Genomic DNA, 14,848 nt, shown 5'->3' with positions numbered 1-14,848 from the left:
TAATTATTTCTAGTATTCACTTTATTTTCTATTCATTTTGAAATTCATTTGATGAATAAAAGTGAGTTTTCATGGAAGACACAAAATTGTCTGGTTGAGCCCAACATTTTAAACGGTAGTGTGTATATATATATATATATATATACACACAACCAACAATTTGTTTTCATATGTGTTCTTTAAATCCCCAAATACTTCAGAAATAAGAAAACAGCACATAAGCAGTGTTAAGAAATAAATAGTGTAGTAGACTGAATACATTATCTGAACACTGGTTCTGATCTGGATGCAGACGTCACTGGGTGGAGTTACAGCAGCCTTTGAGTCATCTGTCTCACTGTCTTGCGGCTACAGATGCTTTTCTTCGGGGCTGCGGCCTTCTTGCTGGTTTTACTGCCGAGTTCACCTGTTGAAGCAGGAAAATGTCCCAAAGTGTGCAGCTGTGACGGCACCAAACTCACGGTCACCTGCGTGGGCAAGAACTTAACGGAGATTCCCCCGACTGTGGATGAGGTGAGTCACTCAGTGAAGGGGAGCGCCTCACCTCCACCTCACACAAGAAACACCAAATGGCATCTTAGGGCTATTTGGTGCATTTGAGATGTTTCTGAAATATGAATTTGTATTTATCTCATAGGAAGTAGTTCAAATGTGACAGTGACAGCAGCATGAAGGAGATAAGTGCCTTGCTCAAGGGCTCTATGGCAATAGTATTGTTCTTATCAGGCATCCCTGTATGAGTCCCGTCCTTTAACCCGGCATTCCCACAGGATACATCCTCTCTTCTGGTTTCACCCCCCTCACAGATTACATTGAAGCTCGAGCTGAGGAACAACAACCTGCAGGTGCTGTCCAGGGGGGCGTTCACCCTCACGCCCTACCTCACCCACCTCAACCTGCAGCGCTGCAACATCAACAAGGTGAAAGAGGGCGCTTTCCGGACCCTGAGCCGCCTGGTTTCCCTCAACCTGGCCTACAACAGAATTGACATTCTTTACCAGGTGAGAGGAGAACGCAGCACGGAAGAGTCCGGGTTGATATTTTTGACGCACTTATGTGAGGTTGTCTAATTTTCCTTTCTTTTCACCCCTTCACCTCCGACCTCTGACCCCAACTGTTGCAGGAATCCTTTGACGGCCTCTCCTCCCTGAAGGAGCTGCACCTGGACCACAACCGCGTGGAGGAGATCCGGCCCGGAGCCTTCACGCAGCTCGGTTTCCTCAACATGTTGGCCCTCACCCACAACCAGCTGGTGTACGTCCCCAACATGGCCTTCCAGGTACTCAGACTCTTGGGATCATAGACCTTTATCAATCTCAATGAATAGTTCTGTTTGGCTATATGATCACGCGGCAATCTGACCCGTCGTCCAGGGCCTGCACAACATCAAGTGGCTTCGCCTGAGCCACAACTCGCTGAACAACTTGGCCCCGGAGGCCTTCGTTGGACTGTTCACCCTCAGCCGCCTCAGCCTGGACCACAACGAGCTGCAGTTCTTCCCCACTCAGACCATGACCAGGTGGGAAGGGTTATTATGGGCATGATAACAGTGTAACACTCTAATGGAAAACAGTGCTTATGACTTCTCAGCAGACTATAGGTAAAAAAATGCGACATTACTAGAGATTATTGGCAAACAAAGTGCAAATATCAATGATGGTGTTACTGACCAGTAAGAATCCTGTGATGTCACGGATGACCTCTCTCTGAGGGCTGCTGACATAAATGTGCGATACTTCCACTCTATTTATACAGTTATGACACGTATGAGAGGCGGGATTGGTCCTCGGTTGCTCATGACTTTTCTCCCTTTTAGAAATGTAAGACATGGTCCACAATAAAACATCAAACGTCATGTAAACGATGTGTCGTTTAACTTTTTACTTCCACTCTTCCTCTCCTCGCGAAGACTTCCCCAGGTCACGCGCCTGGACATGAGCCACAACCCCATGACCTACCTCGGGGAAGAATCCGTCTCCATGGCGAAGCTCACGCACCTCTACCTCGACCACATGTCCCTTCAGGACCTGTCGGATCAGGCGTTGTCCCGCGCGCCGCTCCTCTCCCACTTGGACCTCAGCCACAATCAGCTTCGCTACCTGGAGCCCCTCCCAGGCCCCAAGAGGCTGGCCAGCCTCAACCTGACCGGTACAAACAACTGTGTTGCTTGACTTGAGGAGGATAAGGAGCATCCCAGATTTCCTCTTCAATATGCCTCTTAATTTGTTCTTGAAGGCAACCCCGTGTACTGTAACTGCTACATGCGGCCCCTGAGGCAGTGGGCGGGTGCCGGCGGCGTGAAGCTGCTGGGAGCCTGCGCGGGGCCGCCTCACCTCTCGGACGAGCCGCTGCAGGCCGTGGTTCCTCTGGACCTGCGCTGCCGCAGCAGAGGGGAGGCGTCGAAGGACGAGTTAGAGAAGGAGGGAGAGAGCACAGGGAGCCCCCCCACCACAGAGAAGCCCAAGCAGAAAGTCAAGTGTCCGGCTGACTGTGGCTGCGACGTGAGTGTTTGACGATGCGGGAGCTGCTGTGCATGTTGAGCAATGACGTGAACACCTCAATACGTTGTCCCCCGGTGTTTACGCAGTCCTTTAAGAGGTGTGATTGTAACCCTCCCCAGATTGAAACCCAGCACGCGACATGTGAGGGTCGGGGTCACACCAAAGTCCCGCGAGGCTTCTCCACCAAGACGCAGCTGCTTGACCTCCGCAGAAACCACTTCCACCACCTTCCCGCCAACAGCTTCCCAGGCACCGGCCGCATTGTCTCTCTTCACCTGGAATTCTGCAAGGTCCACGAAATTGAAGGCGGCGCCTTCCGGGGGATGAAAACACTTGTTTATTTGTATCTTTCTGACAATGACCTCACGTCCTTGGACCCCGGAGCCTTTGCCGGAGCCCCCGAGCTCACGTACCTTCATCTCGAAGGGAACCGACTGGTGCAGTTCCCCGGATCAGGTGAGTGGTCGGTCCAGTCGAGTGTGTGTAAAAACACATAAGAAACCAAAATAATGATACTTCCTATCTTTTTGTGTGTCTGTCCTGTAGCCCTGGCCCTCTTACCAAGTCTGTTTGTGTTACACCTGGAGCGAAATGCCATCTCCAAACTGGAGCCCGCTGGTTTGCTGTCAGTGAGCCCCAACCTCAGGGAACTGTTCCTGAGCAACAACACCATCACCGCTATAGCCAAAGGGGCTCTGGACTCGGCTTTCCTGGGTACACTTCACCTGGACTCAAATCAGCTGAGCGAGATACCGACCCATGCTCTGTCCAAGGCCCCAAACCTGGAGGAGATCAACCTGTCTCAGAATTCAATTCGCTGGGTTGGACCGAACGCATTCAAGCCCGTATCCCAAAGTCTGAAGAGGCTTTACATGGATCAGATGGGCATGGAGAAGGTGCGGGACCTTTTTTATCTCGTGTTTCTGTGCATCCTAAACTGTCTCTCACTTCAAACTTATATCATGTTATGAATTGTAGAAACATTTTGAGTTTGTGATTTCACCAACAAGTTGCTGAAAGGACTCTTTGAGGCATGGATTTTGAGTGAATGCTTTTTTTGATAGTTGTTGGAGCCACAAAATCCAAATGCAGGATAAAGGGTGGGAAGGAATGGGACCCGAAAACATAAGTCTTTAGTCCCAACAAGTGAAATTAGTTATTGAGACCTGAACCTCTTGTGATATGAAGAATGGATTAGTATTATTGACAAGATCTAAAGCAGGTGTTATTGGTGATCAGCTCTTTGACTTACCACTGTCCAGATGTCCATGGACGCTCTGGCCGGGTTGGGCCCAGGGCTGAGGGCTCTGACCATGAGAGGGAACCAGCTGGAGGAGCTCCCTGACCTGAGCCCACTCACCGGCCTTGAGGTGGTGGACCTGCAGGACAACCCCCTGATGTGTGACTGTCCTCTGTGGCCGCTACGCAGGTCAGTGCAGAGTTTACCTGGAAGTAGAGTTTTTGCATTTAATTATGCAGCCGGGTGGCACAGGTGGTGGTGAGATTGTAAACTTGAAAAGAGTAAAACAAGTGAGTGCTGCTACAGGGATCAAGGAAGCATAGTAATCAATTCACCTTAATTGTTATTGAAAGCTACATCATTGACAATACGTGTGTGGCTGTCTCTGTCTCAGGTGGATGGAGAATGTAAGTTTGGAGGTGATGGCCACCTGCGGTCATCCTCCCGAGCTCAGAGGTCAGAAGGTCAAGGATGTCCATGTGTTCACGGCCTGTCCAGAAAGCAGCTCTCCTCCAGATAAGAAGGTTGTGAAGTCCTCAAGATCTCCAAAATTCAAGAAACCCAAAACCAGCCTCTCGAAGACCCCTGGAGTGAAGGCTAGGCCCTCAAAGCCTAAAGCTAAACTCCTCAAACCAACCAAGAGTAAGCGTCAGAGGAAACCTGGGGGACCAAAAGTGACCAAGAACAAGACACTGTAATAAATATAACACATTTAAAGTTTTAAGATCTTTTTTATTAAAATATCTTGAAATACAGCTGTGTTAGAAATCTACATGCACAATTTACTATCCAAGCAAAATCAACACAGTAAAGTAAAAACAATCATATAATAAAAGACAAAAGAAACCTGAGGAGCCAGCCTGTTGCCTTCCTGATTTTGAATGAGATCATGTTTGTGTTTTGTTTGATAAATAAAGAACTTAAACAACATATTCAACACATTCAAAATTGGCATATTTAGTTCAGACTGCTAAACATCTAAAAAAAAACACTAAAACAAATCAATAAGGGATTTTAAATAACCATATACATATACTCATATATTCTCCACCCAGCTCACTCTCTGCTCAGACACAAACACTGCATGTATAACCTGAGACACAGCATCATCTCTTACAGAACAGCTTCTTCCCTGCCACAGTCAGACTGATGGCAAAACAAAACTATTAAAATATGTGTAATATCCCAAAACGACCTCACTACGCTTATCATGTGCAATGAGCTTTATTACTGTTCTGTAAACTCTTTGCATCAAAGTTTGTGTTGTATCCTCTTTTCTTGCAACCTTGCCAGTTTCTCAAAATCCACATGGTTATAGGTTATATATGGTGCTTTCTATGTGACAAATGTTTACTTTACTGGACAAGAATTCTTGCATTTCTACATATGAATAAAATAATCTCAATGCCAAATTTCATTGGCATCCCCCTGCATCTATATACGGTAGTATGTCTTGCCATACAAGGTGCTTAAAAAGGTGTTTAAGGTATATGAGATATGTACCCAGGGCCTTACAGAATCCGAAATATAAAAATGAATACAAATGCATCACAAATAAGAAAGATTATTCATTGTATAGCCACCAGAAAGATGGACATCACACACAACCACATATCTGTGGGCTAAAGTTCTACTATCTGTATTTTTAAAAAACATAGTAGCACCTTTCTTTTTATTGTACATATTACCACCTATATGTACACACTACCAACTTCTGTACAGTGTTGGCTTTTATATGTTGGATATTTTCTTTACTATAGTGTTATTTCTAAACTGTTGACTCGAAGAGCCCTGAACTATATTTCCAATGTGTCTGGACTTTTGATCTTGGCACAAATGGCAAATAAAACCTTAAAACTTGAAATATAGTTTAAGCATATAACGCTGCATTAAATACCCGTCTTGCCGTATAGCTCTGCTGCGTCGCGGCGGGCCACCGGCTCCATGGTGTAATGGTTAGCGCTCTGGACTCTGAATCCAGCGATGCGAGTTCAAATCTCGGTGGAACCTGAGTATAGTTTGATGCGCTGTTTGATTCATTATGATACAATCCTGCATTAGTTTTAAACGCCATAACATGATAACAGCACCGCTGTGAAGCGACTCAGACGAACACAACCCGCGGGTTTAACGCCCGACACACCGGCAGAAATCGCGGTGTTCCTTCCGGGTTGAATTCCTCTTCACGCCAAACTTCTCCTCTCAAGATGGCAGCAGCGATGGATGTTGACACGCCGAGTAGCACGAACAGTGGCGCTAGCAAGAAGCGGTTTGAAGTGAAGAAGGTATGCCTGCGTTAAGTAACTCAGAGTCGTGCTTTATATAAGATGTGAACGTGCATCTACCGGCAGCTCTAAATGGCGCTAACTCGGCTCTCTTGCTGACGCACAGCGTTAAATCGCTCTAGTTTGGGACAGGAGTTAGCTAGGTTAGCTCGCTAGCTAACTATATGTTAGCCTCTAACGGCACGAATGTGCACTTCCTTTAGGAAGAATAGTAAACAAATGTACCGTTATATCAGCTTGAGACAACTCTCCATTGTCTTAATCGTTACCATAACGACAGAAAAGCCGTACCAATGTAACTGTTACATTTTAGGTGACGTAAAAACAAATGCTTTTAACTTTGCGAGCTAAATTGGCGAAACGTTTAGTTGGTTAGCTAAGCCGCGTTACCGGGAGACTGAAAGCCCTCACAAGGAGTCAAAGCCTGCCGCCATAAGATGTTTAGATGAGCTACAAGGACAACATAAAAGCAATTTGCGGTTAATGAAGAGTTGTTCGCCGCTAACTGGACCAAAGGAGTAACTCGCGTCAGCTCAACGGTCTATAAGCCGGCTGAAATACGTCCATCAACAAGCTAACAGCGGTGACCGTTAGCTCGCTAGCGTTAGACTAATATAGTGTATTAATATTATAATGACGCAATATCTGACAGGGTGTCATGACTGTGTCGCAGATGCGATGTTCCAACTCATATTTCACAGTCAAATTCTTAGGTTTGTTTGTGGAGGTGAGAATGAAGCTGCCGTTTTCATGAATACTATAAACTGCATCCAGCTGAACACAAATATTTAAAAACAATAAGCCAGTATGAACCTATATATAATTGGAAGCTGTCGTTAAATCTCTCCATCGGTGTCAACTAGACCACCTGCTGTGATGGCCCCGTAATGTTGCTTTGTGAATCTGATCCCCACCAGTGGAATGCAGTGGCGCTGTGGGCCTGGGACATCGTGGTGGATAACTGTGCTATCTGTCGGAACCACATCATGGACCTCTGTGAGCTCATGTCCTCACAGTGTTTGGACTCATCAAGACGAGTCAGTTATGTGGTGGTTTATCGCTGACTCCTCTCTCCCTCCCTCATCAGGTATAGAGTGCCAGGCCAACCAGGCCTCTGCGACCTCTGAGGAGTGCACTGTAGCCTGGGGAGTCTGCAATGTGAGTACCTGTGTTGTCAAAAAGGTCCCCGTTCTTCACCTAGTTCAGGCTCATGTGATGAAGCTAACTTCATCCAGTTATCGTAGTGCTACAGTAAAAAGTAAACTACGTTATGTCGATGAGGTCTTTCTTTTTTATAATTGTGGGCCTATTTTCAGCAACCTGAGTCCAGTTGTGAATCTGATTTTAATAACTAATCCGTAGTTTAGAAACCTAAACTAATTGGAATGGTCTCCAAGTACTTTCAGTCTTTATTTACAATAAAAGTACATTTAATCCATTTTACTGTTCAAGTGACGGCTTCCCATTGTAATGTCCGACCAAATATAAGCCGGTGTCTCTCCTTTTTATTGACAAACATTACTGTAAACCTTGTTGCCAAATAGGATAAGTGTAGAGGAGAATTGACAAATAATTCAAACTCATCTGTTTTATTTATTTGGGAAACTGGATGTTAAAGAATATTAACGGTGACGTTGAACCACATATATTCCTGTGTATTTCTACCCTGGTTGGTTTTCTCGTCCCCAGCATGCCTTCCACTTCCACTGTATTTCCCGCTGGCTGAAAACCAGACAGGTGTGTCCTCTGGACAACAGGGAGTGGGAGTTTCAGAAGTGAGTATCACTACAGTGTAAAGTTGTGATTATTTCTTGAAGTGAACATCTGTATTGACGGTGTGTCCTCTCGCTCTCTTTTTACAGATACGGACACTAGCTGTATTCTTGCTGACTTTTTTGCGCTACAAGCATCACCCGTATTTCTTCTGTTCCCTCCTGCTTGTAAGCGGTTATTTTACGCCCATGTCTTTTTGTTTTGGTATGTTGTAAGTACAAAAATAAACATCAATATTGTCACAGGTCTTGTGGTCCTTGTGCAGTCATAAGCGGGTTTGATGGTTCAGTGTACTGGTTTGTGATGCAAGAATGGCAGATGCTGTAAATACCACAGGTTCAATCCACATTTGCTTCGGTTTTGTGCAAAAGACTAATTTGTAACTAAATATTTAAACTTCATTTGTGTTAGACAAAGCTGTCCAGAGGGTCAGATCTGCTTTGATGCAGTAATTCAGGGCTTCATGAGCCAGCACCCATGTGTTTATAGAGCAGTAATCCTCCGGCTGAAAGATGCCCTGTGTGGATTAGTGGCCTGGTGACGACCCCCTCCTCCTGGGCCGGATTCATACAGCAGCACCGATACCGTTTGCAGCGCTATTACTGATCAATTAATATTGTCCATAATTAAGTGGTTTGACTAAAAGCCCAAACTGACAAGTGAAAAGCTGACACTTCAGACTATCGGTTCATAAATAAATAATCCAGTTTGCTAATCATTTCAGCTTTAAAACCTTAGTTTTACTGTGGTCAGTGGAAATATTTCAGATTCATCCATTTTGCTTCAGTCTCAAATTACAACCATTTGGTTTAGTTTCATTACAATAAACTGGTTCAAGAAGCAGTTTGAGGCTGGAACCCAGTAAAATGATCGGTTTATACTTCACTAAAATGTTATTCTTCAAATGGATTAAAGCACAAATCCACTAAAGTTGCTGCATTTAAATCCGACAACAAACATGTCCGGACCAGAGAGGTCTGAGTGCAGGTCCTCCTGGACGATGTTTAGGAATGAAATCTGTTTAACGGATGAGAAACAGTTAATCAGTTGTCTGTAAAGGAAACGAGAACAGAGTCAGACTGATTGCAGCAACAGGTTTTATTATTGGGAGTCATTTTCCAACAGGGTCAGACATCAACATCAGTACATTTTTTTTCTTCCGTGTGTATTTTATAATAGATCCGATAACAAAAACATTGTACGTGAGAGTTTGGCTCTGTTCGGAGAAAGGAAAGGCCCGTAGCCAATGTAATAAATGGCTGTAGAAATGTTTGAACCAGCGTCTTAATGCAGCAACTCCCAGTTTAGCTTCTATACACGTTAGGAAACGTCAACCTGCGGTTACGTGAAGTCCCAGCTGGGGCGATTCAGAAGAAGTTGACCCCTAACCTTTGTTTGAACTAACAGGCTGATTTAAGAACATTTAGAAAGTAGCCTCAATTTCTCTCCCCGACACCAATCCCCATTTCACCTGCACACAGCGGAAAAATAGAAATACGCTGCGGCTTTCCAAACGTAGTCACCATCCATCCACTCGTCTTTGGTTCTACGGCTGCGGTGCCGCTCCGAACTTGGAGCTCAACTTGTTGACTAGCGCCATGATCTTGGGGTTGTTCTGGTACTTGGCGATGTTTGCCGGGTTCTGTGCCACATCCTGGAAGGCCGTCATGACCTCCGGGTCCTGCAGTGGAACAGAGTCAGCGTTACACATGGAGTGCATCTCAAAAGCAGCTCTAAAAAGACAAAGCGCGTTTCGTCGCATTCTGATCCTGGGAAGTCCCCGAGCATGGAGACGGACTTCAGACCGTCACGTTAACGGTGATCTCCAGCTCAGCAAATCTCCACAGCTCTCTACTATTGATTAACGGTTGATTGCCTACATCAGAAAATAAACATGTTCTTCCAATTTCCCAAAGGAGTTATTTTAATTGTTTGTCAAATTCATTATGAGAAAGCGCAAAGTCAATATCTGATAAAAACCTGAACAATGAAGCAGATAAGCTGAGCTTTAAACTCTAAAAATAAATGTCCTGTTAAATAAAACCTACACGTCTACACTTTTCTTTCAAACTGAAGTGTGATTGTCGGCAAGTACACTCCCTCTCATAGAAAGGTGTTTTCTGACTGATGACGTGAGCAGGTGCATGTTCCATCTCCCTCCCGGAGCTTTTTAATCTCTTCAAGTGACCTACAGGCTAATGCATCCAAGTCCATTTGTGGTGCTGCCAAATGGCTCAAATACAGCTGCCCCCCCCCCCCCCCCCAAGAGAGGCTGGTGAGCAACGCAAAAACACAGTTTCATGTGAACATGACGCAGATCTCAGTGAGTTCTGCTTCCACAGGGTCCGTATAGGACGTGAGTTCACAAGCTTCACGCTCAGCTGGAGGGGAATGTCAATCTTCCCAGCTAACTTTACGCATGAAAGCCATTAACAGCTTTCCCCAAATCATCGACCTATTCCTTAAAGTCATGTGACAGTGGTGGGACGTGGAGAACTAGCGTCGTCACCTTCATGGCGTTGAGCAGCTCCGGATCCTTCAGGAGTTCACCGAAACCAGGCATGCCGGCAGGGGCTCCTCCTTCTGGGAATCCAGCAGGACCCGCTGAAAGTCATTCATTTAAATATAGATAAAGATTAAATATGGACGGTCGGATTATACAGCATACAACGGCATGTATTGGATCAATATTAAATCAAAAATATTGGCCACATGACAGACATGTGTAGTGTTCATCTCGTTGTGTGATGTATTTCCCCCCCCCCCCCACCCTTTCTCCTACCTGGGAAGAATCCTCCACCTCCTCCTCCTCCTCCTCCTCCGAATGGCCGGGCGTCCTCCTCCTGTTGAAATACAAAAGGAGTTACTAAGTGTGACGGTTCAGGGGTGGTTTCCTCCATCTTAGGAGGAGCATCGGAAACTCTTATTGTGAAAATGTCAATGGCGTTTTCTTCCGAGTTTAAAATGCCGAATGCGAGAATGGAGTGAAGTGTCTGCTTCTCTGCAGCCACTGTAATCGTGTTGCTTTTCAACCATCTACTGTATTAGTATGAGCTACAGTTGTGTAGGAAGAATAATAGAACAGAACCATTTGTCATGTTTTTTTTGTTCGTGAAAGTCTAAAATAGGACACAGCCACTCACCCTCTGAGCCCGTGCATGCGCCTCTCTGGCTTTCTTTACCCGCTCTTGTTTCTCCTGCACCTCCTTCTCTTCCCTCTTACGGTCGTATTTGCGTCTGTGCTCAATGATTTTGTGTGCCTGAAGAAAAAAGGAGAAAATAATGAAGAACCACGAACTCACGGCTGGGAGCGTCACCTTCGAGTCCCAGTCTGGGGCTTCTGGAGCCCTGCTCTGATCCATCTGCTCAGGATCATGTGACCGCATCACAGACACAACAACTCTTCTCAGCACCACATTCAAAATAGCATATCCTGTTACCCGTTTGCACCATTCTTTTTTTGTGTGCCTCTTTTCTCTGGCCTTTTACCTTCGGCTGGACCTCCTTCAGCATTACACTGGTGTCATCGTCGTAGTCCAGTTTACAGGCCGTGGCCAGGTCCTTGGCTGCCTCCTCCCAGTGGCCCAGCAGCCTGCATTTTGAAGCGACGATTAATGAAAATACATACTAAAATGTCAACTTCTCATCTGGGAAAACTCAAGTTATAAAAAGATTCAACACAAGTTCTATCAGACTGCAAACCCCATTTACATCTTGGTCCTCTGGAAATCAGATTTATGATGTTCATACAAGGATAAATATCACATCTGCTGTCGTGTATGGCATGAAGATGAACATTACATAATTCGACAATGTAATAACGACAGCACACGATAATATTATATTGAATGTTAGGGGTGCAGCTGTAACAACACAGCGAGCTCAGCTGAGGAAACATTAAATGCCAGTTTCCAAACAAGATGAGTTGAGTAATGCAGAGTGTTGACACTGAGGGTTCGGTTGTGTGTGTGCACAGAGGTGTAAAGTACAAACGTACCTGTGAGCCTTTCCCCTCCCCTTGTAAGGCTGTGCAGAGTCTGGGTTGATGCTGATGGCTCGGTCACAGTCTCTGATGGCTGCGTTGGGTTTCTGCATCTGGATATAGACGCTAAGCACAAACGAGGACAACCGATGCCACTCAGCCTTTCAGAACGGACTCGCGCAGTCATGATGCAACCAAAAGCCGAGTGACACTTGAATGCTCCGCCATGGGCGAGCTGAATGAGAGGACTCTCACCTGGCCCTCTTGGCGTACATGATGGCTACGCAGGGGTTCAGCTTGATGGCTTCGGTTAAAAGATCCAAGGCTTTCTGCAGATTACCTGTAAAAGAAAATAAATATTATAGATCATAAATCCAATTCCGTATATCTTTTAGTTTCCCCTCATGAATGCAGAAACTCAACAGGAAGTCACCATACCTTCTCCGAGAGCATCAATGGCCGTCATCTTCTTCTCATCGGCCTCATCCATCATCTGCTCTGTGACCTGAGGAAATGTACGGACAGACGTTCACACTACTGCGGCCTCAAGTGGTCACGGTTACGCTATTAATTAGTATCTAAATACTCAGTATATTTGAGTAACTGCATGCATGACTAATGGATATATAGAAAACATCGTTACCTCAATGCTCAACTCTCCCATCTCCTGGGGCTCGTCGGTGTCTGGCTCGATCACTCCCTCGTTGTCCATTTCTGAAAAGGGTCCAACATTTACAACGAGCTCTTGTTGGTACACACTACTAGTAGTACCCACTACTTTGAGAACAGAGTGTTGTCTACAAAGTAATAAAAACACATATTTAGAAACATTTCACAACAACGTGTAATTTATTTTCAGCATATAAAACCATTACTTTAATAAAAGTAAATGTTGGAGTCTGACTCCCAAATCTCACACAGGCAGGTCTGTCAAATCTATCCCAAGGCACTTTCTTTCCAATTAACGACCAGAATGGACCTAAAGTTTTTGTGCAGAGCCTTCATATATCAAGGGTTACACCACCTGCAGAAAGAGTTCTGCACCTATAATTATACCTTAGAAATTGTGGTTTGACATTTTGGAAATAGGCTAATTTGCTTTGTTGCCGAGAGTTGGTTGAGCAGAATGATAGCGCTCTCGTGTCTGTACGGTAAATATAAACAGAGCTTAGCATGAGGTTAGAACCAGCGAGCTAAGCTCTGTAACAACAAAGAGACAAACGACCAAATGTAAAAAACAACAACACTTCATTGTTTTGCCTGGGCTTCCACACTCTACGGGAATCCCACTTAAACACTCTGGTCCCTTGAGGCCAGAGCTGCGATTTCAGAAACGTGGTGTACCTATATCACTCTCCTCGTTCTCAGAGAGTACCGGAGGTTCTGGCTCAGAAGGGGAAGCTGCAGTAGGGGGAGGACCACAAGGACAGCCACCCTGTAAGTCAGAGAGCACTCAGTTACAACAAGGTGTCAATTATAAATAAATAAAATCAAAGAATCAACAGCACAGAAAAAGAAAGAAAAAAGACATCATTGTAATATTTCGGTTTCACCTGGCATGACGACCTCTCAGACTTGGACTTGGGTGGGATTTTTGCACCCATGCTGGAATATAAAACAATATTCAAAGACGAATCAGAGAGAAATACAAGGGCCGTGACATTTCAGGCATTGTATTGAATGGATATACTAACAAACAACATTTCTCAGTAAATATCCCCACAAATTGTAATTTATATCACTAAAATATACAGTATACACATTGAAATGGCAATATAAACATACGTATACATGCCAGTTATTACTAATACCAAACAAAGGACACACACAGTAGGTGGGATTGGGCACGTGATAAATTTACACAGTAGGCGGGATTGGGCACGTGATAAACTTGCAGTCGGTTTGGGTTTTAATATTTAAAAAGCTACTTTAGTGACGACAGAAAGCAACCACCCTAAATAACCTCTAACACACACACAGGCGGTATAAGTCTATGTATGAGTTACTGACCCCAGCAACCAGGTCCGGAAGAAGGCCATTTCTGGAAGGTGCAAGATATCGGAACTGGACGCGCACATCTGTACGAAGCCCTTTAACTCGGTCACTTTTCGCGGGTCCATGCTGCTCCGTCACGTCCAGCAGACACTCTGTGGATGGGGGTGGGGGGAGAGAAACAATGAAGCTAACAACGTAGCTGAGTGCGACTGGTTTGCGTGCGTCTACGCTAAGCTCGGTGCGCTAACGTGCGGGAGTTGAACGAGCGTGACTCTGTAGCGCGGCTCACTTCACACAAACCCGCCAAAAAACGTGCAATTCAGAGGGTAGTGATAAGTCAGCATTTCCATACACGGCTGCTCCAACGGTCGCCAAACAGAAGTTTCTGGAAACGTGAAGCCGTTTATGACGCGCCGCCTGTTTGACGCATGAACACGCCGTTAGCCGCTACAGGCCGTGATTAATGAAAAACACTCGCGAGCTGCGGCCATTGATGTCTGTGACGGAAGGGAAACGCACCTGATTGAAATGTACACCGGTGACTGCCGATAAGTGAAGCCTAAGATTAAGCTCACAGAGGATCTTTGTTGCCTAAACTCCGATTCGCTGGTAGTGACAATGGCGTCTCTCCTCTGTTTTCATTCAGGCGAGTTGTGAGACAAAATGACGCAGGACCCCGGGGATTCGTTGCCCTGAGTTTGGGCGCTCAGGCTGCTTTAAAGGCACACACACATCCTGAACAGCTGCTATAAACTGTTATACTATTATAGGGGTTGATTTCAAACGACTAATGGTCAGACATTGTTTAGCAAGATGAAGAAGTCAGGTCATTTACTTAAGTATAAGTACCAATAATGCAATATGAAAATGATCCATTGCAAGAACGAACTAATTATTATACATTATATTATTGGATTATTATTACTGATGCAATAACATATGGTAGAGGAGATAGAGCTAATTTAATATATGTATTTATATATGATCTATTTTGTGTTATATATATATATGTTTGTATATATGGTGGTGGTATGTGTGTGTGTGTGTGTGTGTATATATATATATATATGTA

General features: G+C 44.9%; 3 protein-coding genes across 5 annotated transcripts; 2 read left to right on the top strand and 1 right to left on the bottom strand.

The window, feature by feature from the left end:
- The first annotated feature begins 288 nt into the window (after window positions 1-288).
- chadla (chondroadherin-like a) lies at window positions 289-4,671 on the top strand. The gene is made up of 10 exons (XM_056407388.1): window positions 289-513; window positions 807-1,001; window positions 1,124-1,279; window positions 1,374-1,519; window positions 1,910-2,148; window positions 2,236-2,501; window positions 2,621-2,957; window positions 3,048-3,397; window positions 3,764-3,930; window positions 4,136-4,671. Exons 1-10 carry the CDS (start codon window positions 355-357, stop codon window positions 4,437-4,439), a joined length of 2,319 nt encoding a protein of 772 aa, XP_056263363.1. The 5' UTR covers window positions 289-354; the 3' UTR covers window positions 4,440-4,671.
- A 1,246-nt stretch (window positions 4,672-5,917) lies between these two features.
- Window positions 5,918-8,041, top strand: rbx1 (ring-box 1, E3 ubiquitin protein ligase). Its single transcript, XM_056407610.1, has 5 exons — window positions 5,918-6,026; window positions 6,944-7,022; window positions 7,114-7,184; window positions 7,716-7,801; window positions 7,889-8,041. The coding sequence occupies exons 1-5, from the start codon at window positions 5,949-5,951 to the stop codon at window positions 7,899-7,901; spliced, it is 327 nt and encodes a 108-aa protein (XP_056263585.1). The 5' UTR covers window positions 5,918-5,948; the 3' UTR covers window positions 7,902-8,041.
- An 832-nt stretch (window positions 8,042-8,873) lies between these two features.
- st13 (ST13 Hsp70 interacting protein) lies at window positions 8,874-14,417 on the bottom strand. Of its 3 annotated transcripts, none has more exons than XM_056407607.1 (13): window positions 14,296-14,417; window positions 13,792-13,928; window positions 13,335-13,386; window positions 13,126-13,216; window positions 12,425-12,495; window positions 12,220-12,286; window positions 12,037-12,121; window positions 11,797-11,907; window positions 11,289-11,391; window positions 10,943-11,059; window positions 10,582-10,642; window positions 10,309-10,403; window positions 8,874-9,480 (listed from the first exon to the last, which is right to left on the bottom strand). In XM_056407607.1, exons 2-13 carry the CDS (start codon window positions 13,899-13,901, stop codon window positions 9,346-9,348), a joined length of 1,098 nt encoding a protein of 365 aa, XP_056263582.1. In that variant the 5' UTR covers window positions 13,902-13,928; window positions 14,296-14,417; the 3' UTR covers window positions 8,874-9,345. The 3 variants fall into 3 exon arrangements, with proteins under 3 accessions (XP_056263582.1, XP_056263584.1, XP_056263583.1); XM_056407609.1 differs by lacking the exon at window positions 14,296-14,417 and adding an exon at window positions 14,129-14,201; XM_056407608.1 differs by lacking the exon at window positions 14,296-14,417 and adding an exon at window positions 14,066-14,161.
- Between the last annotated feature and the right edge of the window lie 431 nt (window positions 14,418-14,848).

This window comes from Pseudoliparis swirei, chromosome 23, assembly GCF_029220125.1.
Source record: "Pseudoliparis swirei isolate HS2019 ecotype Mariana Trench chromosome 23, NWPU_hadal_v1, whole genome shotgun sequence".
Lineage (NCBI taxonomy): Eukaryota > Metazoa > Chordata > Actinopteri > Perciformes > Liparidae > Pseudoliparis > Pseudoliparis swirei.
The sequence above is the reverse complement of the archived record's forward strand: the minus strand, read 5'-3'. Positions and strand labels throughout refer to the sequence as shown.

Excerpts from the sequence above, each read along its gene's own strand:
- chadla (XM_056407388.1), top strand. The coding sequence starts at position 355 with ATGCTTTTCTTCGGGGCTGCGGCCTTCTTGCTGGTTTTACTGCCGAGT. Across the intron at positions 2,958-3,047 it reads GGTGCAGTTCCCCGGATCAG|CCCTGGCCCTCTTACCAAGT; the intron begins GTGAGTGGTCGG and ends TCTGTCCTGTAG. Across the intron at positions 3,398-3,763 it reads ATCAGATGGGCATGGAGAAG|ATGTCCATGGACGCTCTGGC; the intron begins GTGCGGGACCTT and ends ACCACTGTCCAG.
- rbx1 (XM_056407610.1), top strand. The coding sequence starts at position 5,949 with ATGGCAGCAGCGATGGATGTTGACACGCCGAGTAGCACGAACAGTGGC. Across the intron at positions 6,027-6,943 it reads AGCGGTTTGAAGTGAAGAAG|TGGAATGCAGTGGCGCTGTG; the intron begins GTATGCCTGCGT and ends GATCCCCACCAG. Across the intron at positions 7,185-7,715 it reads TAGCCTGGGGAGTCTGCAAT|CATGCCTTCCACTTCCACTG; the intron begins GTGAGTACCTGT and ends TCTCGTCCCCAG.
- st13 (XM_056407607.1), bottom strand. The coding sequence starts at position 13,901 with ATGGACCCGCGAAAAGTGACCGAGTTAAAGGGCTTCGTACAGATGTGC. Across the intron at positions 13,387-13,791 it reads TTCCGGACCTGGTTGCTGGG|CATGGGTGCAAAAATCCCAC; the intron begins GTCAGTAACTCA and ends TTTATATTCCAG. Across the intron at positions 12,122-12,219 it reads CATTGATGCTCTCGGAGAAG|GTAATCTGCAGAAAGCCTTG; the intron begins GTATGGTGACTT and ends TTTCTTTTACAG.